General features: G+C 37.8%; 1 protein-coding gene and 1 non-coding gene across 2 annotated transcripts; both read left to right on the forward strand.

Moving 5' to 3' along the window:
- The first annotated feature begins 282 nt into the window (after positions 1-282).
- Positions 283-23,099, forward strand: ELOC (elongin C). The gene is made up of 4 exons (XM_077876533.1): positions 283-431; positions 12,011-12,064; positions 16,420-16,563; positions 22,674-23,099. Exons 2-4 carry the CDS (start codon positions 12,061-12,063, stop codon positions 22,862-22,864), a joined length of 339 nt encoding a protein of 112 aa, XP_077732659.1. The 5' UTR covers positions 283-431; positions 12,011-12,060; the 3' UTR covers positions 22,865-23,099.
- Positions 22,217-22,319, forward strand: LOC144300705 (U6 spliceosomal RNA). The gene has a single exon (XR_013367509.1). It is a non-coding gene; the product is annotated as a U6 spliceosomal RNA (small nuclear RNA).
- Positions 23,100-24,042: the final 943 nt, after the last annotated feature.

A 24,042-nucleotide genomic window follows, 5' to 3' on the forward strand; every position in this document is an offset into this window, starting at 1 on the left:
CAGGATGCAGCGCTGCCTTGGACCCCGCCCCCCCCCCTCCCCTCCCGCCGAGCTGCTTCTGGGAATGACGTCCCTGAAGAAATCGGATCAGGATCGGCGCTGCATGCTGGGAGTCAGAAGACCCAGAATCGGATTGGTGGGGATTTGCAAAGGGCCGCGGTCCCGCGAGGTTGGCCAGCGGCACTGCGGGAGGAGGGACGGGGGGCGGGGGGGCGCTGCGCACTTCCTGTTGGCGGAAGTAGTAGGTACTCAGCAGGTACTAATCTCCCGCGCGGCGCAGAGCGCGTCGGTGACCCGGCGGAAGTGATTCCTCTAAGTGCCCCGGAACCCAGGGCGCAGGCAGCTGGGGGTGGGGGGGCGGCCCTGGAGTAGGGGCTGTGGCGGTGCGCGGGGAGCCGGCGCGGTGGCTGCGGTGGCTGCAGGGCTGACGAGTGAGTGTCGGGCTGGGGTGGGAACGGAGCTCCGGATCCGCGTGGAGGCCACGGCAGGCTCGCGCTGGGCGCGCTCGCGATCCTCCTTCCCACCCCTTCCCATTTGGGCGGGGAAGGAACGGAAGCTCTTAACCTCCCCGGGCCTCTTCGGCTCCTGGTTTGGGGGAGGGGAGAGGAGGGCGGCGGGACCTTCCCAGGCGCCGCTCGGTGGGCTCCAAGGAGGGTGGAAGGAGGGGCGGCGGCCCGCGGGCCTGGGCCTTCCCGGGGCTGAGCGCGGGGAGGGCGGAGTCAGGAGCGCGGCAGCCCTGTCGCTTTTCCTTTTTGCTTTCCCCGTGTGCTCTCAGATAACGTCCTTTTCTTGGAGTCGGTCCCCCAGGCACAGGAGTGGCTCTCCCAGTCCCAGCCCTCATCTTTTTCCAGCTGCAGGACCCCGAGAAGTTTACCTTCTGGGGGAACTTGTCGGACCATCTCTGCCCGACTTGATAGTTTGGGATTCCCGTCGCGCGCCTGCCTTCCAGGTCTGGCTGAAAGGTATCTAGTACCGCGACGGGGGGTTTCCCTCTCGGACTGAAAACTCTCGTGACATAGTCGTAAAGTTCACGTCAGTAGCGCGAGCGATTTTTACTTGGCGTCACCTTCGGTGTGGAGAACAACCGAAATCCTTTCGTTCGAGCTTTAAAGTCCTTTTTTCTTTTTCTTTTTTTTTTTTTTTTCAAATCGCCAGATTTGCTTTTTTGATCCCCAAATAGTCGTTTCCTTTTCTGTTTAGTAGACTAAGATGATAAATCTGTGCTCTCGCTTACATTATATTTGTAATCCATGATGTTGAAACCTCACAGTTCACACGTGGATTCATTCATTCTGGAAATAACAATGGTAAGGAAGCAACTGTGGTCTCTGCCGTCGGGGATATTTATTTATTGCCCGTGGTGATTCGGGGTGCCTTTTTAGTTTTTAAAATGACTTATTATTTTTTTCCCTTAACTGAATTTAACTGGTAACTACATATAAAAATATATATGTTTATCTCAGCCCACAGATTCCAGTTTCATTACCTTTACGGTAATTCAGTGAAGTAATTAGGCGATAGTAGTCAGAAGTTCTTGTCAGCTCTAAATATCAAGTTCTAAAGTAATGTTTGAGTGTATCTTACACAGCGCTTCTTTGGTGAGTTTTTCTAAATACAGATTTTTCATTGCTATGAAATAATGTGGAAACTCTTTGCGTTTACACTGATATGTGTACATGCATTTTAGCTAACTTGTGTTTACTGTTCCGTTATTAAATAAGATCCAAAAAAGCCCATCAAGTGATGCCTGAACTTTCAAGCCTTGGTAATTAAGAAAACAATAATACCATTCACTAAGAAATGTTTATTGAACATCTATGTGCTAGGTGCTATACTAGGCTTACCCTAATGGAGCTTGGGGAAAGAGAGGAAATACAATAAGTGTAAGGTATAAGCAGATATAGTTTCAAGTGGTGGTAAATGAAGAAATTGTATCAAGATTAGAGTTAGATTAAATTAGGTGACTAGGATAGGGGTGTCTAATTGTGATAGGGCGGTGAGCAAGAAGTTGATGTTTCTCGCATGGAGACCTAAATGATAAGGAAGATCTAAAGGAAGAGCTTTTAAGATAGCAGTAACTACAAATATAAAGACCTTAAGAGAAGAATGGACTTGAACTATTACAATACTAAGAAGGCCAGCATACAGTATAGCTGGGGCATAGTGAAGGAAGAAGGATGGGAAATAAAATCAGAGTAGTTAGCAAAGACTAAATAAGATACAACATTATAGTTCTTTTTCTCGTTTGTAACGAGAGTCCGTTAGAGGATTTTGTGCAGGGGAATGACGTCTAATTTCTACTTTTGATGGCTAGTTGCTGTGTGGCAAACAGACCAGTTGGAGGAAAGCGAGGAAACTAGCTCCTCAGGAGGTTTATAGTAAGTAGTCCAATTGAGAAATAGTAGCTTTAACTAGAGATGTAGGGTGGAAGTTTGTGAGGAATGGTCTGATTTGAAATATAATTTGAAGATGGAGCCAGGTAGGTCTTGCCTTCACCCCTAAGACAGAAAAAAAATTTGAGGAATCAACTGTTTTGCCCAAGCATCTGGGTGAACAGTGGTACCATTTACTGAAATAAGACAGGAGCCTACGCTGGTTTCTGAGGAATAAGGAGTTTTGCATAGGAAATCAGGAGTTTGATAATTATTATACAGCTCAGAATGTGTGCAAGTAGGCAAGTTGAATATCCATAACTATTGCTTAGGGGCAAAGTCAGGCTAGGAGGATTATCTGGGGGTCATATTTTATAGATAATATGTAAACCTGTGGACTGAAGGACATCAAGCAGAGAGTGTTAATGGAGAAGAGGGCAGAAGACTGGGAGCGTTGTGGTCAAAAGATGAGCAAACCGTGATGAAAGCAGAAAAGCCAGGAGGGTGTGGCATCTACAATACTAAGGGAGGAACCTTTTGGGAAGGAGGGAGTAGTCAACTGTAAAATCCTGCTAAGAGTTAGATAAGGATTAAAAATTCTCCATGTAAACAAAGTAAAATATGATGAGCCCTTTGAATGGACTGGCAGGCCAGAAGTCTGATCAGATTGGGTTAAGAAGTGAATAGTAGTAATGATGTTACAGCATTTTTTTTTTAATTTTTATTTATTTATGATAGTCACAGAGAGAGAGAGAGGCAGAGACACAGGCAGAGGGAGAAGCAGGCTCCATGCACCGGGAGCCCGATGTGGGATTCGATCCCGGGTCTCCGGGATCGCGCCCTGGGCCAAAGGCAGGCGCCAAACCGCTGCGCCACCCAGGGATCCCTGATGTTACAGCATTTTGATGTGCTAATGGGAATGAAAGCAGGACTGAGTTCTTGGAGAGGTGTGCTTAAGTGGAAAGATTGGCCTTGGATAGGAAGGTTGATTTTTTATTCAATTTTTGAAACAGGAGGGTAGACAGATTATATGATATATAGAGGCAAGTAGGATGGAGATAGAAAGACAAGGCAATTGAAGTGATATCTTTCTGTTTTCCTGATAAAGTAAGTAAAGTCTGGGCAAGGAGAAGGTGTTGGAGGTTTAGGAGAAGCTAGGATTTTTTTCAGAGTAGAAAATGCTGGGTGCCTATTTATTTTAGCCCATCATTCTAAGGATTTTTTAAAATTATTTTATAATATGTTTAATCTATAATTAGATACTATATAGTGGAAGTATTTGTTCGGACTTTTTTAAACCAAAACAAAGGAGTTTGGGGATCATTGTCTAAGAGGGAGGTTAGGTGGTTTACAGGGGTGAGGCATACATACTCCATGGAAACACATAGCACTCTGGAGCCCTTAAGTTCTGTGCTGTATGAGAGCAACAACTCTTTAATAAAGATGGGAAACTGGGAATTACAGGCATTTGTAGAGGGAGGAAGAATTTCAGATGGGTACAATCATGAAATGGTGCTGGAAGGAACTTTTAGACACAATTTAGTTCATTGTGTTTAACAGAGAAAGAAACAGGACTCATCACTTTAATAACCTATCAGCGTCTCAAGATGGAAATTTGGAGAGTAGAAATTCAGATGAGGACTTTGCAGTGACACTGTTGCTTTGTGTATATGCCTTCCCCACCCTTCTCCTGATCTGGCTCATGCTGTTTATTTTCCCTCTTCTTCCAGTTCTGCTTGGTAAAAACACCTCCATCCACTGAGACCCAGATCAAAAGCTAGTTTCCTCTTGTGGCTGTTCACTGAACAGATTCATAGTTCCAGATTTACTTCTTTAGGACTCCCAAAGTCCTGTTCCCCTCTATTAGCATCTGCAAACCTAGAGAATTTGGATTTATTATCAACATAAGTATCTTTTGAAAGGTTAATGAGACAGAAAACCATTTTCGATTGATGATATTTCTACAATGAAAGATATCAAAATTTAAGAAATATCATCAATAAATTAAGTTAAAAAATCTTACTTTAACCTAATTTTTTTGATTGAGTTGTAATTAACATTTGGGAAATGCTCAGCATGCCATTTAATTTTCTAGAAAGTTGCCTCATGCTTCTTCCTAATCATTCCTCCAGAAGCAGCCACTAATCTATCACTCTGAGTTCATTTTGCCTGTTCTAAAATTTCATACAAATGGATTAATGCAGTATGTACTTTTTTGTTTGTTTCTCCTTTCAGTATGTTTTTGGTATTCACCTATGTCTTGTGTATCAGTAGATCATTCCTTTTTGTTGTGAGTAGTATTCCTCTGTACAAATGTATTATAGCTTCTGTGTCATCAGGATAGTCTCTCATTTATTTTGAATAAAGCTTCTGTGAACATTTCTGTAAAGATTCTTTGTGAGCAAATTATTTCTTGGATAAATACTTAGGAATCTAGTGTAAGAATTTAGGAAAGTCTTGTTTATCATTTTGCCACTTGTAAATTGGTATGAAACAGCTATAATTTACCAAACATAAGTAGCCAAGAACCGTTATTCACAGTGATCTGGAGATCACTTAACATCACTGTAATGATTGTTGTGGTCTGCACAACCCTGTGTAATATTTCTGATTGGTCATTTGAGCCCAATCTAAAACAGAGCTCTTGGGGATCCCTGGGTGGCGCAGAGGTTTAGCGCCTGCCTTTGGCCCAGGGCGCGATCCTGGAGACCCGGGATCGAATCCCACGTCGGGCTTCCGGTGCATGGAGCCTGCTTCTCCCTCTGCCTGTGTCTCTGCCTCTCTCTCTCTCTCTCTCTCTCTCTGTGTGACTATCATAAATAAATAAAAATTAAAAAAATAAATAAATAAAAAATAAAACAGAGCTCTTAAATATCAGAGAAATCTCTTCTAATCCAGATTCCTAAAGCCCCACAATTCACAATAGGCAGAACATAGAACTGGGGATCCCTGGGTGGCTCAGCGGTTTAGCGCCGCCTTCAGCCCAGGGCGTGATCCTGGACTCCCCAGGATCGAGTCCCACATCAGGCTTTCTGCATGGAGCCTGCTTCTCCCTCTGCTTGTATCTCTCTCTCTCTCTCTCTCTCTCTCTCTCATAAATAAATAAATAAATAAATAAATAAATAAATAAATAAATAAATAAAATCTTAAAAAAAAAAAAACAACCTATAACTGGCTTTTATGAGGGCTTGTTTTGAGAAAACAAGCCCTGCTGATGAAATATAGCATAGTTGATTACTGAGTATTGTTAGATGAGTCATTATTTTAGTAAAAACTTGATCTTTTTTTTTTTTTAATTTTTTTAAGATTTATTTATTTATTCATGATAGATGTAGAGAGAGAAAGAGAGGCACAGGCACAGGAGGAGAGAGAAGCAGGCTCCATGCCGGGAGCCTGACGTGGGACTCGATCCCGGGACTCCAGGATCATGCCCTGGGCCAAAGGCAGGCGCCAAACCGCTGAGCCACCCAGGGATCCCAAAACTTGATCATTTAGTACAGTTAGGCCATGATTAATTGTTAACCATGAGAAATAGATTGGAAATTGAGGTCAATGTTTTTACTTTTTTTTTTGTTTTGTTTTGTTTTTCATTTATTCATGAGAGACACAGACAAGGGCGGGAGCAGAGACACAGGCAGAGAGAAGCAGGCTCCATTCGGGTCTCCAGGTTCACTCCCTGGGCCAAAGGCAGGCCTTAAACCACTGAGCCACCCATTCTTTTACTTTAAATGACCTAATAGACTCCTTCAGTAAAAGCAAAGAACTGTCCTCTTTGACCTACTGGAGACTGCCACTGAGAACAAAACTTGTTCTTAGAGTCAGGGATATTTGAGAACGAGTTTTAACCCTAGGAGATTTGAGGACATTATCAAACCAAGTTTCAGATTGCATTAGTTCTAAGAAACCTAAAATTCCAGAAGTCATGTATAGGAATATATGCTTCATACACTTGCATTTATAATTAGCAGTTTATGGTAGTCCGTGCAAAACTGTGAGACTGATGTTTTAATTATCATAATTTCATAAAATGTGGTTATGTCATTGAAGTCTTTAATTTTTTGGGGGCACCTGGGCGGTTCAGTCAGTTGAGCATCTGCCTTCGGCTCAGATCAAGCCCCATGTCACACTCCCTGCTCAGCGGGGAGTCTGCTTCTCCCTCTCCCTCTGTGTGTTCTCTCTCTCTCTCAAATGAATCTTTAAAAATAAATAAATAAAAACTGTTTTAAGAATTAGAATTCATATTGACTGAATGTTATTGTGAAAGATGGAATACCATCTCCTTCCTTAGTTACTCCCTCCCTTCAGTATAGCCCAGAATATTTCCATAAACTTAAATAGAAGTTTCCTAGAAGGAACAGTTTTCACTGTGGTTGTCTAAAAGTTCTAAGTTTATTCAATGCCAACATCCTGGAAGAACATGAAAATAATCAATACTGGTCAAAAACATATCGTATCATTAAATAACTATTCTGTTAGAAAGCTCAGAATAGGAACACCTGGGTGGCTCAGTGGTTGGGTGCCTGCCTTCGGCCCAGGGCGTTGATCCTGGAGTCCTGGGATTGGAGTCCCACAGTGGGCTCTCTGCATGGAGACTGCTTATCTCTCTACCTGTGTATCTGCCTCTCTCTGTGTCTCTCATGAATAAATAAATTAAAATCTTAAAAAAAAAAAAAAATCAGAATGCTACTATCTGTGTTTGTGGCAGATACATTATTGTATGAAGCTTCACATTGTTAACATTACCATATAATTACCCTTGTGTTGAATCCCTGGGTCACAAAGAAATAGAACCTGCTTGCTTTGTGGAAACTTAACAGCTAGTAAGCAAGACAAAATATATCTAAAAGGACACACTTAAAAGCATTTGCATCTGATAGTGAGGAAAACTATAAATTTCACAGTGAAGGAGAAATGGAGGAGGGTTACCATTTGCTAAAAGTAATAAGACTGCCTACACAAGAATTAAATATAGGAACATTGTTATAAGTTAAATAGGCCAGAATGAGAATTTTAACTTGTCTTGAAAGACATGAATCCAGTGACACTGTAAGCACATTCTGAGCAGAATGTTTTGATGTGTTATTTTACAAATTGGAATAACCTAATTTCTATCACCTTGTATTTGTTTTCCAAATTAATCCTATTTTTACATATTTTTAATCATCAAGCCGACCATTGTTCCCTTATGAGCTGCTTGGTTCCACGCTCTTGTTTCGTTTCTCTTCTCTTCTCTTCTCTTTTTTTCTCTTAAGATTTTATTTATTTGAGAGAGAATGAGCAGGGGGAAAGGAGCAGAGGGAGAAGCAGGCTCCCAGCTGAGGAGGGAGCCTGGTACAGCTTGATCCCAGGACCATAGGATCATGACCTAGCATCATGACCTGAGCTGAAGGCAGACATTTAACCCACTGAGGTGCTCCAGTTTCTTTTTTTTTTTTTTTTTTAAGATTTTATTTATTATTTAGAGAGAGTACACAAGTACAAGTAGGGGAAGGGAGAGAAAGAATCCCAAGCAGACTCTGCACCAAGCACAGAGCCCTACACAGGATTCTACCCTGAGATCATGCCTAACCCACTTAGCCACCCAGGTGCCCCTCTTTTTTTTTTTAATTTATTTACATAAGTAATCTCTACACCCAATGTGGGGCTCAAACTCACAACCCAGAGATCAAGAGTTCACATGCTTTTCCAACTGAGCCAGCCAGGAGCCTCTTTTTAAAAATCAAAAAGCTTCTTTTTAAAAATCAAAGGGGTATCTGTCTGGCTCAGTCAGTTAAGCATCTGTCTTTGGCCTAACCGATGAGCCCCCCAGGGGTCCCTAAATCATAGCTTTCTTTAAGAAAACCATAATTTTCTAGTTATTTACACTTTTATGGGGGGGGTGAGATTTTTTTTTTTTTTTAAGATTTTATTTATTCATGAGAGACACAGAGAGAAGTAGAGACACAGGCAGAGGGAGAAGCAGGCTCCATGAAGAAAGCCTGGGACCCCAGGATCAGGCCTTGAGCCAAAGGCAGCCACTCAACCGCTGAGCCACCCAGGAGTACCTATTTACACTTTTGAAAATGTATTTTTGTGCATTTCATTTATTCTGCAGAAAACGTGATTAAGAGGCAAGAAACCACTTATTTTACATAAATGGCACCAGGGACACCTTTTTCATTTGTACTATTAGAATCAATATCCTATTTGCCTTTGCACACAAGACTAGTGTTTCTCTAAAGTAGATATCAAGAATTGCTCATCTTCTGATGATTCTGCTGCTGCTTTCCAAAAACTGTTGTGCTATTTACTTAGTTTTCCCCTTTCCTCCAGCACTTGATTCTTAGCACATTCATTTTAATGTTTTAATTTGCATGTTCTATGATTACTGTTGGGATCAAGCATTCGTATACAGGTCTATGAGATTATTTGCATTTTTTTCTTCTGTTTTTCCAGAGCTTGGTAGATGTTTTATATTTGGTTCTTTAATCTGTAGCATATTTTTGTGAGTGATGTCAGACATCTAACCTTCCTACCTTTTTGAAGTAAATAGCCAATGTAAGAAGACAGAAAATACAGAGAATAGATTTGCAGCTGTTGCTGTCATCTACTTAATAATCCAAGCAAATCAATTGAAAAACTATTAGTACTGATAAGAGAATTCTGCAAAGATAATGGGATACAAAATCAACTTTTAATAGATTTAAAAGCTTTTCTTTAAAACACCAGCAATAGGGATCCCCGGGTGGCGCAGCGGTTTGGCGCCTGCCTTTGGCCCAGGGCGCGATCCTGGAGACCCGGGATCGAATCCCACATCGGGCTCCCGGTGCATGGAGCCTGCTTCTCCCTCTGCCTGTGTATCTGCCTCCCTCTCTCTCTCTCTCCGTGTGACTATCATAAATAAAATAAAAAAAAAAAAACACCAGCAATAATCTTACAGAAAGTATAATAGGAAAACAAGATGGCATTCATAATAAAAACTATAAAGTACCTAAAAGTCAACTAACAGGAAATGTGCAGTGGTAAAATGGGACTTGCCTGACCATTTAGCAAAACCTGTTTATCACACTTTATGATGAAAATAATGGATATATTGGTCAGGTATAAACAGATTAGCGAAAAAAAGATTAGTGAGACAATATAGTCTAGAAATCCATATAATATAATAAATGATAATGGTAACATTTCAAATCCAAAGGATGGGCTGTTCAAAGATCTTTTCAGTGTTCAGTCATACTAGATTCAGTACTGATTTCAGTGTAGGTACTAGGCTCACCTCGAATTTCTATTGGTTACTAAAAATTTTTTTAAACTATAAAAGTAATATTTATATATATATAACACTGTAAAAGCACAACGACATCCGAGAACTTTTTGTTCATGCTGCTGTATCTTCTGCCTAGAACTATTTTCAACCTACTTCTCTACCACTGCATTTGCCTACCTAATTCATATTTCCAGAACTCAGCTCAGTTATGGAGTAAGGTATTCAAGTGTTTACACTGAGACTTTTCTAACTCCAAACTTAGACTTATGTAAGTAATTTGTGGGTTACATCCAAATTTAATCATATTTCAAATATTTTTTAACTTCTACATAAGAATTAGGATTTACTTTTAACTGTTAATGTTAATTTACTGTTCTCTTATTAATGATGGGGAGTCCCTTCCCCCACTCACCCACCTTCAACATTGTTATATAAATGGTGAGATTGATTTGCTATATTAAGTCTATAGAGAAGCTGTTGCTACCCAAAGGGCTTCTAAGATGTGACTTTGCATGGTTGCTTAGCTACTGCTAGTTAAATAAACATTCTAGATGTTTTGCTCTGGAGATTTTCCAGATAGAAAGTTGGCACTCAAATTTCTTCCAGCTTTTCTAGCATTTTTTTCCTTTTTGTTTTTTCAGAATGATTACAAAGCAGTATGAATAGAATAAAATAAAAATGACCAATGAATTTTGGTCTAGTATCATTAAGTGACACAGTACTGTTTTAAAATTTTAGATAAGTATCTAAGGATTTATATCAGCAGCTCTTACCAGTAGTAAAAAGGAAGTTTTAATGGGAGCCAAAATTGTTTACCATGGCAGTATAGAATAATGGTAAGGTGCATGGGCTTTAAAGCAAACCTACCTAACTTTAAATCCTCATGCTACCAGTTATGTTAGAGAAGCTTTAAGCAAGTAGTAGCCTCTTAGTGTTTCTTCATCTCTGACATGCAAATAATTATTCCCCTGTGAAAGTGTTGTTTTAAAATAATGTATGTAGTCATATAGTGCAATATCTACCACTTATTAGCCCGTCAAATTGTTGGCAATGATGTGACATTGCCCTTGTTGTCCTTAGCTCATATTAGATATGGTACTTTAAATATTTCCCTCCATGCTTAGTATTCTAGACTAATTGATTTGATTCCTACTCCCATTCTGTCATTACCTGGAACAAATCAATTCAACCCCTCTACATCGGTCATACTACCATTTCTTAAGATGAGGGATTACGTGGGTTATCTCCAAGTTCCTTTCCTGTTCTAAAATGTTATGGTTCATTTTTTGGCCCTTCCCTTAAGGCTAGAATAAAACACTGGTCAGGAATTTCTAAGAGGATAGGATATTTATTTTCCTGTTAATAACATAAAAATAATGGTATAAATAGAATCCTCCTTGAAGAAATGATATGAAATTAAAATTACTCGAAACATGAGCCCTTTTTCTTTAGCATTCATCTCATTTTGTAAAATTTAAATTTCTTGAGGCACTTGGGTGCCTCAGTTGGTTAAGTGTCTGCCTTTGGCTCAGGTCACGATCCCAGGGTTCTGGGATTGAGCCCCACATTGGGCTCCCTGCTGTGCTGTCCCTCTGTCTCAAATAAATAAATAAAATATTTTTTTAAAAAATTTAAGATTTCTCAAAATATTAAAGATTTTCTACCACTTCACTGTTAAATTTTGCAGCAAGGATAGCACAGTAAGATGCACCATAAATGTCACACTTACATAAGCTGAGGGCAAGCCCTTTTCATTTTTATGAAAGCTACTTCATGTCCTTGGATTTATCATGTCATTCATTCAGCAAATAAGTGCTGTAGTGTCCACTAGTATCTAGTAGATACAAGTATACAAAGAAATGATTAAGACCAGCAATCTCTGGGCAGCCCCAGTGGCTCAGCGGTTTAGCGCCGCCTTCAGTCCAGGGTGTGATCCTGGAGACCCGGGATCGAGTCCCACGTCGGGCTCCCGGCATGGAGCCTGCTTGTCCCTCTGCCTGTGTCTCTGCCCCCCCCCCCTCTCTCTCTCTCTCTCTCTCTCTCTCTCTGTCTCTCATGAATAAATAAATAAACTTAAAAAAAAAAAAAAGACCAGCAATCTCCTTCAAGTTCAATTCAACTCCTAAGGAACAACATCTGTATTTTTAAACTCTTGTCAAAATAGTTACGTTAAAGGGGGGGATAAAACCAAATCTGTATTTAGACTACTATTCTGAAGGTGATCATCTTTTCTCAGATGTTCAGAAACTTGATCCTGTTCCATATTATGATGGCTGGGAAACTTGCATAGCAGAGAGAGAGTCCTTAACTTGTAATAACAAACACTTTAAATAGTAATGGGTGAAAACATTATTCCAGCATTAATCTTAAAATAGCATTGTTATATTTTCAGGAAACTACTAAAGTTCCTGTCGAAGTAAAGTAGAATTTCGTAAGAACATAATGGGTAAGTGGTATAAAATTAATTTTATATTTCAACTAGGAGAAGCTGGTTTTTTTTCTCTAGGATAGGCTTTTCCCATTGGTGAATTCAAGTAAAAAAATGATCAGAGAAGACTAAAATTAATTGTTTAAATATACAGCATCTGTTTACTGCAGGCATATCTCAGAGATACTGTGGGTTTGGTTCCAGACCACAGCAATAAAGCAAATCAAATGAATTTTTTGGTTTCCTCATGTTTATAAAAGTTCTATTTACATTGTACTGTAATCTATTAAGTATATGATAGCATTATGTCCATGTATATAATACCTTAATTTTAAAATACCTTATTGCTAAAAAATGCTAATCATTATCTGAGCTTTTGGTGAGTCATCACTGTAACAAAAACAATAATAATAAAAAAGTTTGAAATATTGTGAGAATTACCAAAATGTGACACAGACACAAAGACAGCAAATGCTGTTGGAAAATGGCACCAACTTGCTCGATGCAGGGTTACCACATTCCTTCAATTTGTCAAAACTGCAAAGCACAGTAAAACAAGGTATGCCTGGACATATTTTTGAAAGGCAGATAAGTAATGTTTCTGTGCCAAGTATAATTTGTGAGTGCTAGTAAAAACACCTCAAGAAATTAGAAACTTTCCCAACAAACATATAAAATGCTTTAACTTGCAAAAAAAAAATTTTGTAAATTTAATTGATAATTGTTTTTCTTTTCTAAGAAATTGGTAAAACCTGCTAAATATTTGTATGCTTGAGTAGTCTATAATTTAGAAGTTACTTTAATCTTTATGAGTCCAGCAGCTTTTATTATGAAAAATTGCAAGAGTGATAGACTACATAGCCTTCAGTGATTGTTAATATTTTGCCACATTTGCTTTCCCTTTGTGTATGTTGTTTCTACCAATATACACATACACACATTTTCTACCATTTATTTACTTGTATGGTATCACTTCATTCTAAATACATGAGTAGGCATCTCCTATTTCAGTCCATATTCAGAATTTCCCAGTCATTTCAATAGTGTTCTTTACAGCAGGTATATTATAGACATACCTCATTTTAGTGTGCTTCACTTTATTGCACTTCACAGATACTGCATTTTTTTTAACAAATTGAGGGCTTGTGGCCACCCTGCATGGAACAAGCCTATTGATGCCATTTTTCTAATAGCAGTTCCTTATTTCACATCTCTGTCACATTTTGGTAATTCTCACAGTATTTTACTTTTTCATTATTATTATTATATTTGTTATGGTGATCAGAATGTTTTTAATGTTATCTTTGATGTTACTATTGTAATTAATTTAAGATGCCATGAACCATGCCCACGTAAGATAGGGAACTTAATATATGTTGTGTGTGTTCTGACTCCCACACCGACCAGCTCTTCCCTCATCTCTCTCTCTCCTCAGACTTCCTTATTCCCTAAGACACAAAAATTGAAATTAGGCCAATTAATAACCCTACAGTGATCTCTAAATATTCAAGTGAAAGGAAGCATTACACATCTCTAACTTTCAAGAAATTATTAAGCTTAGTGAGGAAAGCATGTCAAAAGCTGAGACAAGCTGAAGGCTATGCCTCTTGTGCCAAACAGCCAAGTTATGAATGCAAAAGAAAAGTTTTTGAAGGAAATTAAAAGTGCTACTCCAGTGAACACACAAAAAATAAAAAAGCGAAACAGTCTTATCATTGATAGAAAAAGTCTGAGTGGTCTGGATAGAAGATCAAACCAGCCATAACATTCTCTTAAAACAAAGCCTAATCCAGAACAAGGTCCTGACTCTTCAATTCTGTGAAGGCTAAGAGAGGTGAGGGAGCTATAAAAGAAAAGTGTGAAGCTAGCAGAAGCTGACTCATGAGGTTCAAGGAAAGAAGCTGTCTCTATAACATAAAACTGTAAGGTGAAGCAGCAAGTTATCCAGATCCCGCTAAAGTAATTAGTGAGGGTGGCTACACTTTACAACAGATCTCCAATGGAGATGGAACACCTTGTATTGGAAAAAGATGCCCATTTAGGACTTTCATCGCTAGAGAGGAAAAATCAATGCCTGGCTTCAGATCTTCAAAGGACAGGCTGACTCTCCTGTCAGGGGTAATGCAGCTAGTGATTTTCAGTCACAGCCAGTGCTCAGTGACCATTCCAAATATCTTGGAGCTCTTCAGAATTATGCTAAATCTACTCTGTGTGTGCTCCGTAAATGGAACAACAAAGCCTGGATGACAACACGTCTGTTTCCAGCATGGTTTGCTGAGTATTTTAAGCCTACTCTTGTTACTTAAATACGTTTCATAAGGTATAGCTGCCACAGAGAGTGATTCTTCTGATGCATCTGGGCAAAGTAAACTGAAAACCTGGGAAAGATTCACCATTCTAGAATACATGTGATTCATGGGAAGACATCAAAACATCAACATTAACAGGAATGTGGAAGAAATTGATTGCAACTCTTGGATGACTCTCAGGGATTCAAGACTTCCTTGGAGGAAGTCACTGCAGATGTGGTAGAAACAGCAAAAACTAGAAGTGGAGCCTGAAGGTGTGACTGAATTGCTACAATTTCATGATAAAACTTGAACAGATGAGGAGCTGTATCTTATGGGTGAGCAAAGAAAGTGGTTTCTTGAAGTGGAATCTACTCCTAGTGAAGATGCTGTGATGATCATTGAAATGACAACAATGGAATTAGAATATTACATAAACTTAATTGATAAAGCAGTGGAAGGGTTTAAGAGGATTGACTCCGATTTTGAAAAAAAATCTGCTGTGGGTCAGAAACTGTCAAACAGCCTCACATGCTACAGAGAAATCATTCCTGAAAGAAAGAGTTAATTGATGCAGCATACTTCACTACTGTCTTACTTTAAGAAATTGCCACAGCTGCCCCAACCTGTAGCAGTCACAGCCCTCAGTCAATGACTATCAACATCAAAGGAAGAACTACTACCTGGCGAAAAGATTACTATTCACAGGAAACTGTGACAGTGGTTAGCATTTTTTAACAATGAAGTTAAAGTATGTACATTTTTCTTTTAGACAGTGCCATAGCGCACTTAATAGACTACAGTATGCTATAAACATAACTTTTATATTCACCAGGAAACCAGGAACTTGACTCACTTTCCCATTATTTGCTTTAATGTGGTGGTCTGCAACTGAACCTACAGTATCTTTGAGGTATTCCCATGTTTTATATACAGGATTCAATCAAGAATCACTGCGTTAATTTGTCTCTTTAGTCTCCTTTAAATAGTTGCCTACTTTGGGGGCATTAAGAGTGAAGTCTTTCATGAGAATTTAAAATTTAGATTTTTGTTTACTCCTGATTACATTTAGATTAGACATTTTGGGCAGCTGTAGTACATAAATGATTTTTATATTAATCTTAATTTGAGAGATTTTTAAATTAACTATTAACAAATGAATAAATAAATGGATATTTGTAGCTTGAATACTTCAGCTTTATCCTCTGTACTTTTTCTAGGGCTTCCTAAATTTATAATAAGCCTTAAAATACTTTCTTTCAGATACTGAATTTTAATAGAAATAGAAATTAAAATTTCTATTAAAATTCAGTATCACATTGTGAAAGTTACTGATGTTAGAAAGCTCTTAAAGGGATATACAAAAAATATATACTCCCAAAAAAGTGCTATTGAGCTAGCTACTGTGGCTGAAGCCTGCAAGGTGGCAATGAGGGTAGCTGGCAGTACAGTAACATCTACATATTATCTCCTCACTTCTATTTTGAATTTCAAAGACTGGTATTTGTCTATATTCATTACTTCAGTCATGTGCTAATTTAAACTCAGCAATAAAATGTTTTGATCATTATTTTTATGGATTAAGAGTAAAATGCTGAATAAAAGAAAGCCCTAACTTTCAGAATTAGGAGTTTATGAGAGAAGTTGAACTCCTATGACATATAAAGATTCCTTTCATAAATACACAAAGCATCTTATTTTAGAAATGAGTATTTCAGGTGATTTAGTTTTACTATTGTTTTGTTTTGTTTTGATCTTTCAAATTTGAATGTGCTGCTGTTTTCACAAAAAAATACTTAATACTGCCTTAAATAGTTAATACTTCCTTAAAAAAATAATGGTAAATTTTCATCTAAAGTAACATCTTTGAATGTAGTTCATTCTGACATTGGAAGATGTTTAGAGAATAATTAAGAGTTAAAAAACCTTAAAATTAAAAAAAATATAAAATAAATAAAAAACCTTAAAATCTTGGTATGTGATCATCCAGAAATGTTTCTAAGTTCCTCAAATATTAACCTTAGTAAACCTGTTTGCTTTTAATTTTGTGATTCAAAAATCATTTTACTACTTACTTTACTTTAGATGGAGAAGAGAAAACCTATGGTGGCTGTGAAGGCCCTGATGCCATGTATGTCAAATTGATATCTTCGGATGGTCATGAGTTCATTGTAAAAAGAGAACATGCACTAACATCCGGAACAATAAAAGCCATGTTGAGTGGCCCAGGTAGGTACATTTCTTTATTTTTGGTTAATAAATCTTCACTTTTAATGTTTTTAACCTGGGATCCCTGGGTGGCTCAGGTTGTGATCCTGAAGTCACAGGATCGAGTCCCACATCACGCTCTCTGCATGGAGCCTGCTTCTCCCTCTGCCTGTCTCTCTCTCTCTCTCTCTCTCTCTCTCTCTCTCTGTGTCTCTCATGAATACATAAAATCTTTTATAAAAAAATAATAATAATAAATATATAAATAAATAAATTCTGGATACTGGCCCTCTTATCAGATATATCATTTGCATTTCTTTTTTTTTAAGGTTTTATTTATGTATTCATGAGCGGCAGAGACACAGGCAGAGAGAAGCAGGCTCCATGCAGGAAGCCTGGTGCAGGACTCAATCCTGGGGCCCCAGGATCACAACCTGAGCCAAAGGTAGATGCTCAACTACTGAGCCATCCAGGCCTCCCTGCAAATACTTTCTTAAACAGTTCTATGATTTTAGCTTTTACTTTAGGTCTTTGATTTTTAAGATAATTTTTTGTATGTGATGTGAGGTAATGATTCAACTTCATTCTTTCTTATGTAGGCATCCCAATACCATTTGTTAAAAAGACTATTCTTTCCCCCATTTAATGATCTTGGCACCCTTGTTTAAAGTAAGTTGACCATAGCTGTATGGGTTTATTTATGAGCTTTCAACTCTCTTCTAAGAATTGATTTACTCTTTGTTTTTTCTAAGTAAGATCTACTTCCAGTATGGGGCTTGAACTCAGAACCCTGACATCAAGAGTTGTAGGCTCTACTCACTGAGCCAGCCTGGTACCCCATTCCACTGATACATTTTTATGCTAATACCACAGTATTTTGATTACTATAGCTTTGTAGTAAGCTGTGAAATGGGGAAGTGTGAGGCCTCTAACTTTGTTTTACTTTTTCAAGATAGTTTTGGCTATTTGAGATTCCTTGTTTGTTTTGGCTTTTAAAGTTTTGGATTAAATTCCAGTTAGTTGGGCAGCCCCGGTGGCTCGGCGGTTTAGTGCTGCCTGCAGCCCAGGGTGTGATCCTGGAGACCCGGGATCGAGCCCCACATCAGGCTCCCTGCATGGAGCCTGCTTCTCCCTCTGCCTGTGTCTCTGCTTTTCTCTCTCCTCTCTGTGTATTCTCATGAATAAATAAATAAAATCTTTAAATTCCAGTTAGTTAATATGCAGTGTAATATTAATTTCAGGTATACAATATAGTGATTCAACACTTCCCTACAACACCCACTACTCATCACAAGTTCATTCCTTAATCCTCATCATCTATTTAACCCATCCCTTCCACCTCCCTCCTAGTAACCATCAGCTTGTTCTCTGTAGGGAAGAGTTTGTTTCTTGCTTTGCCTCTCCACTTTTTTCCCCCTTTTGCTTGTTTGTTTTGTTTCTTAAATTCCACGAGTGAAATTGTATGGTGTTTGTCTCTCTGACTTATTTTGCTTAGCATAATACTCTAGCTATATCCACATCATTGCAAATGGTAAGACTTCAGTCTTTTTTATGGCTGAGTAATAGTCTAGTGTGTGTGTGTGTGTGTGTGTGTACACCTATACATACCACATCTTCTTTATCCATTCATCAGTTGATGGACACTTGGGCCATTTCCATAATTTGGCTATGGTAGATGATGCTGCTATATATAACATTATCTGGGTGTGTATCCCATTGAATTAGTATTTTTGTATTGGGTAAAAAACAGTAGTGCAATTGCTGGATCATAGTAGTTCTGTTTTTTATTTTTATTTATTTATTAGTTTTTTTTTTTGTTTTTTTGTTTTTTTTTTTTAGTTCTGTTTTTTAAATTTTTGAGGAACCTCCATACTGTTTAGAATGGCTGCACCAGTTTGCATTCCCACCAACAGTGTAAGAGGGTTCTCCTTTCTTCACATCCTCACCAGCACCTGTTTCTTGTGTTGTTGAGTAGCCATTCTGGATAGGTGTGAGGTGATAGTTTATTGTAGTTTTGATTTGTATTTCCCTGATGATGAGTGATGTTGAGCATCTTTTCATGTGTCTGTTGGCCATCTGTATGTCTTCTTTGGGAAAATGTCTATTCATGTCTTCTGCCCGTTTTTAATTAGATTATTCATTTGCGGGGGGTGTTGAACTTTATAAGTTCTTTATATATTTTGGATACTCACCCTTTATCAAGTATGTCATTCACAAATGTCCTATTCCAGGACATACAGGTTGCCTTATAGTATTGTTGATTGTTTCCATTTGAGGTCACTTGTAATACTTTTTCTATATTTTTTACTATGGAAAATTTAAAACACACAGAAATAGAGAAGAGAGTACAATACACTTCCATGTACCCACCAACCAACTTCAGTTTCATCAGTTTTCCCAGTCTTCTTTTAAGAGTATTTCAAGCAAATAAATCTCTGCTAGTATCATTTCATTTCCAAAATCTACAATAGCTCCTCTGTATTCTTTTTTTTCAGACCATGAATTTTATGAAGAAACAGGTTATTTGTAAAATGTCCACATCTGGATTAGACTTAATGTTTCATCTTGTAAGCTTATAATTAGAACTCTAGAGACTTGATTAGAATACAATTCATTTTTCTAGGCAAGAATACTTTATGAGTGGTACTACTGTGTCTCTATTGTCTCAATCTTTTTTTTTTTTTTAATTTTTATTTATTTATGATAGTCACACAGAGAGAGAGAGAGAGAGAGAGAGGCAGAGACACAGGCAGAGGGAGAAGCAGGCTCCATGCCCCGGGAGCCCGACATGGGATTCGATCCCGGGTCTCCAGGATCGCGCCCTGGGCTGAAGGCAGGCACTAAACCGCTGCGCCACCCAGGGATCCCTCTATTGTCTCAATCTTTTAGCAATGTCAAGATTGATTAGGGGGTTCCAGTGTTAGCAAGCTGATTCATCTATGAACAACAAACAATTCTGCAGTCAGATTTTTATAATGCTTTTAGCATTCATTATGATATTACTGAGATTTACTTCATTTGGAATTACAAAACAGTGATTTTCTAATTCTTATAATTTCTTCTGCATTTATTAGTTAGAATTCTCCTATAATGGGACGCCTGGGTGGCTAAGTGGTTGAGCGTCTGCCTTCGGCTCAGGGCGTGATCCCGGAGTTCCAGGATCTAGTCCTGCTTCGGGCCCCCCGCAGGGGGTCTACTTCTCCCTCTGCCTGTGTCTCTGCCTCTCTCTCTCTCTCTTTCTCTCTCTCTGTGTCTCTCATAAATAAATAAATAAAATCCTAAAAAAAAAAAAAGAATAAATAAAATCTTAAAAATTTTCCAAGTACATAAATTAAAAAAAAAAAAACTTTTTGGTTATCCTGAAATATACTCTGTATAGCAAAAACTAGATAAATACTTGACATTTTTTCCTTTTACGTATAATTTTTCAGAATAATGAAATGATTCCTCAGATCTTCCGGTAGTGAAGAGTGTTTTGTTTTTTGGGGGTGTGTGTGTGTGTGTGTGTATCATTTTTAACTTGTGACTTTATATTATTTGATGTTTTTTACTCTAGTGCAGTTCTTCTCAATGATGCTAAAATTGCCCCATTTGCTCCATTTTTTATGCCAGAAGGAGCCATATCAGGTTGACTCCTGTGTCCTTTTGACATGGCTCTGGTAGTCTTAGTTATACTGCTTTCTATAATAACGAGATTTCTCAAGTTCATTTGGTACATTATTCTCCAATTCTGAAAATATTTTTCCAAAGAGCTGTTTCCTTGTAGTGGAAAATGGTACGTAGGAACCCTAGTCCGGTTGCTAGCCTTACTCATTGCTCATGGGGTGAAGTACTTTTGGGCTTTTCTACTGGATAGAGCTAGGATGTACTTTAGAAAACCAAAGTAAAAAAAAAAAGAAGAAAGAAAGAAAACCAAAGTCATGAATGTCAAGAAGTTGAATTAAAAATAAAATTAGAAGATGCTTGTTTTTGTGAACCTGATCTCCTTTAATTTATCTGCAGCCCAAAACTAATGTTTGCATAAAAAGGAATGAAGTACTAATACATGTAACCTTCAAAATACGAGGCTAAATGAAAGGAGCCAAACACCAAAAGGTTGCATGTTGTCTGATTCTATTTGTATAAAATATCCAGAATAAATGAATCCATAGAGACAGAAAAGATTGGTGTTTGCAAGAGGCTGGGAGGTGGGAAAAGGGGAGTAACTGCTTAAAGGGTATGGGGTCTTATTTATGCCTTATTTTGGTGAGAATGTTTTGGAACTAGGTAGCAGTGGTGGTTGCACAACATCGTGAATGTACACTGAATTGTGTACTCTAAAATGGTTAATTTTATGTTACATGAATTTCACCTCAAAAGAAAACACCCTAATGTTTATCTAATATTAAAAGCTTACTAAATGTCTGTTGCTAATAGTTCATGCATGTATTCAAGAGAGAGTTTTAGTCATTGACAAACCAAAAATTTACCTCATTGCTATGAATTCTTCATTCAGTCCTGTTCTTTCTTCCAAGCCCATCCCCAACTAATAGACATTAGAAAACTGTTTAAAAACTATATTTATCTACCTTTTATATTCAGTACACAGTGCTAGTACTAGACTGCTAAGAAGCTATTTTATCCCTGTACTAAATGCTAAAATCTCTCTGTAGCTAAAGAAATTTTGAGAGATAAAGTTTATAAAGTGTTACTAAAACAAAGGGAAGTAGCTTAAGGAGCCCTTATTACCTTATTAATATAATCATAATTTTTAAAATTAAAAGGGAAATGGGTCTGCTTTCTTGAGAAAACTATTTTAAAAAGCATTATATTTATTTTTTATTTTTACATAACAGCTCAGTATATAGCCCAGGGCTCCTAATGATCCATGAATACTTGATTCCTTAAACTCAGTCTTCTTTTTTTTTTTTTAGATATTTATTTATTTATTTATTTATTTATTTATTTATTTATTTATTTATTTATTTATTTATTTATGATAGACATAGAGAGAGAGAAAGAGAGAGGTGGAGACACAGGAGGAGGGAGAAGCAGGCTCCATGCCGGGAACCCGACGCGGTACTCGATCCCGGGACTCCAGGATCGTGCCCTGGGCCAAAGGCAGGCGCCAAACCGCTGCGCCACCCAGGGATCCCTAAACTCAGTCTTCTAAAAGATTTGTCCTTTTTTTGTATCCTGTTCACCCTTACTTAATTGTGCCACCATGATTCTTAGGAAAAGCCTAAAGTGTCCAAAGTCCTAGAAGAAAATTAGAATTTTAAAATTCAATTTTGAATGATCTCAAATGGTATCTTAATAAAGATTTTTTTATATTTATACTCAGAGTTAGGTATTTCATTTGATGGTAGTTGGGTTAATTCTTTTAACATTGTATTGTTTTGCTAGGGCTGCTGTAACAAAGTACTTTAGACTGACTGATTTAAACAATAGAAAATTTATTTTTTCATAATTCTGAAGGGTAGGAATTCGAAATCAAGATATTGGTAGGGATTCTTCTGAAGCTTCTCTCCTTGCCTTGTAGCTGGGTGTCTCCTCTCTGTTCTTCACATTGTTTTTCGTCTGTGTGGCTGTGACCTAAATTCCTGTTCTTGTAAGGATACCAGTCATATTAGATTGGAGATCACTCTAATAACCCTGTTTTGCCTTAATTACTTCTCCAGAGACCCCATCCATGGATCATTAACAGCACCTATACTAAAACTGGAATTTTACAGAGAAGATTAACATGGCCCCTATGCAAGGATGTTATGCAAATTTGTGAAGCAGTCCATGTTTTTAAAATGCTTCCTGGGCAGCCCCGGTGGCGCAGCAGTTTGGCGCTGCCTGCAGCCTGGGGTGTGATCCTGGAGACCCGGGATCGAGTCCCACATCGGGCTCCCTGCATGGAGCCTGCTTCTCCCTCTGCCTGTGTCTCTGCCTCTCTCTCTCTCTGCGTCTATGAATAAATAAATAAAATCTTTTAAAAATAATTTTAAAAATAATTGAAAAAAAATAAAATGCTTCCTGAACAGAAAAAAAAGGGGGGAAAGACCCTATTTCCAAATAGTCACTTTTGAAAGTACCGAGAGTTAGGACTTCACAACATATGAATTCATTCAGCCTGTAACAAACATACTTATTTTCTTTTACAGGTCAGTTTGCTGAGAACGAAACTAATGAAGTCAATTTTAGAGAGATCCCTTCACATGTGCTATCAAAAGTATGCATGTATTTTACCTACAAGGTTCGCTACACTAACAGCTCCACAGAGATTCCTGAATTCCCAATTGCACCTGAAATTGCACTGGAACTGCTGATGGCTGCGAACTTCCTAGATTGTTAAATAAAATAAATTATAATAAACTGTTAACTTTTTTCAGTATTTAATACCTGTAGTTCAGTTAGTAATTTTTTCATATATAGCATGTTGCCTGTGTGCAGTTGAACTTTAAAGTTCATTGCAAAGCAGATTATCTTCTGTTTTTTTGCATAGCAATCAGAGTTGAAATTTGTTTGCTACATCAACAAATTAAGGACATTTTCACAAATTGAGAAATAAACAAATATGCCAATTCGTAGGTGGTTTTGCCTTATCCTTTGGATGTGATTTTTTTAGATTAGTGGTGATACAGTAAGTACTGAAATTTAAGCAGAAATGAACATATTCTACAGGTAAATAATGGGGCTACATATTTTTGTGGTTTTAGTTTTTTTTAAAACCTATTCTGATCTTATAGCCGTTAGCATTACTAGAGTTATGCAAATGCATTATAAACATGTTTATAACTTAGCCAAAACATTGATTTTTATAACTGTCAAAGACATAAGAGTTGAAATTTCTTATGTGTTTTTTGATAAACTGCAGTATTGTTTAAGTGTATCTTGTCTTTTTGTTTATTGCTACAATTTAAGAACTTTATTTAAAAGCAATTTTGGAAGATTACTAGGCACAGCTTTTGGAGCAATCACTTTTTGAACTGTAGCCACACAGTCAACAAGTAAGCTACATGACTGATTTCATGTACATTGTGCATTTTGGCCAATCCAAAGTACTGTATTTCATTGACTATAAAGCTTTCTTTGCAATATTCATCCTTCTTACATAGTCCCTTGTTGTGACTGCACTTCTGATTATTTAAGTATGTTCTGAAAGACTCATTATGGACTTTATTCAGCTCTTAAAAGCTAGACTTTTCTGAACTATTCCAGTCTTCCTCCAACCAACTGAAATGTTATAAAAAATTTAAAATGTGGAGAGATGCAGTGCAAATCTTATAATGCACTTTGATAGTATATGAATTATCTTCTATTAATTAAAATATGTCCCAATAAGTATGATACCCATAATCTGTGGGTCTTCTACTGAAATCAGATTTATAAAGAGGTCAATCAGCTTTTATACTAAACAGACAAAACTTTGAAAAACTGACAGAGCACCCCTGCTTAGGCATGGGAAAAGAAGCACTGGAGTAAGGTTTATTATTCTCTCTCTCTTAGTAGTAAATCAAAGCTGTCATTATA

Source organism: Canis aureus, chromosome 28, assembly GCF_053574225.1.
Source record: "Canis aureus isolate CA01 chromosome 28, VMU_Caureus_v.1.0, whole genome shotgun sequence".
Lineage (NCBI taxonomy): Eukaryota > Metazoa > Chordata > Mammalia > Carnivora > Canidae > Canis > Canis aureus.

Bases quoted from the DNA above. Each gene is read 5' to 3' on its own strand.
- ELOC (XM_077876533.1), top strand. The intron at 16,564-22,673 runs GTAGGTACATTT...TTTCTTTTACAG, and splicing joins AGCCATGTTGAGTGGCCCAG to GTCAGTTTGCTGAGAACGAA.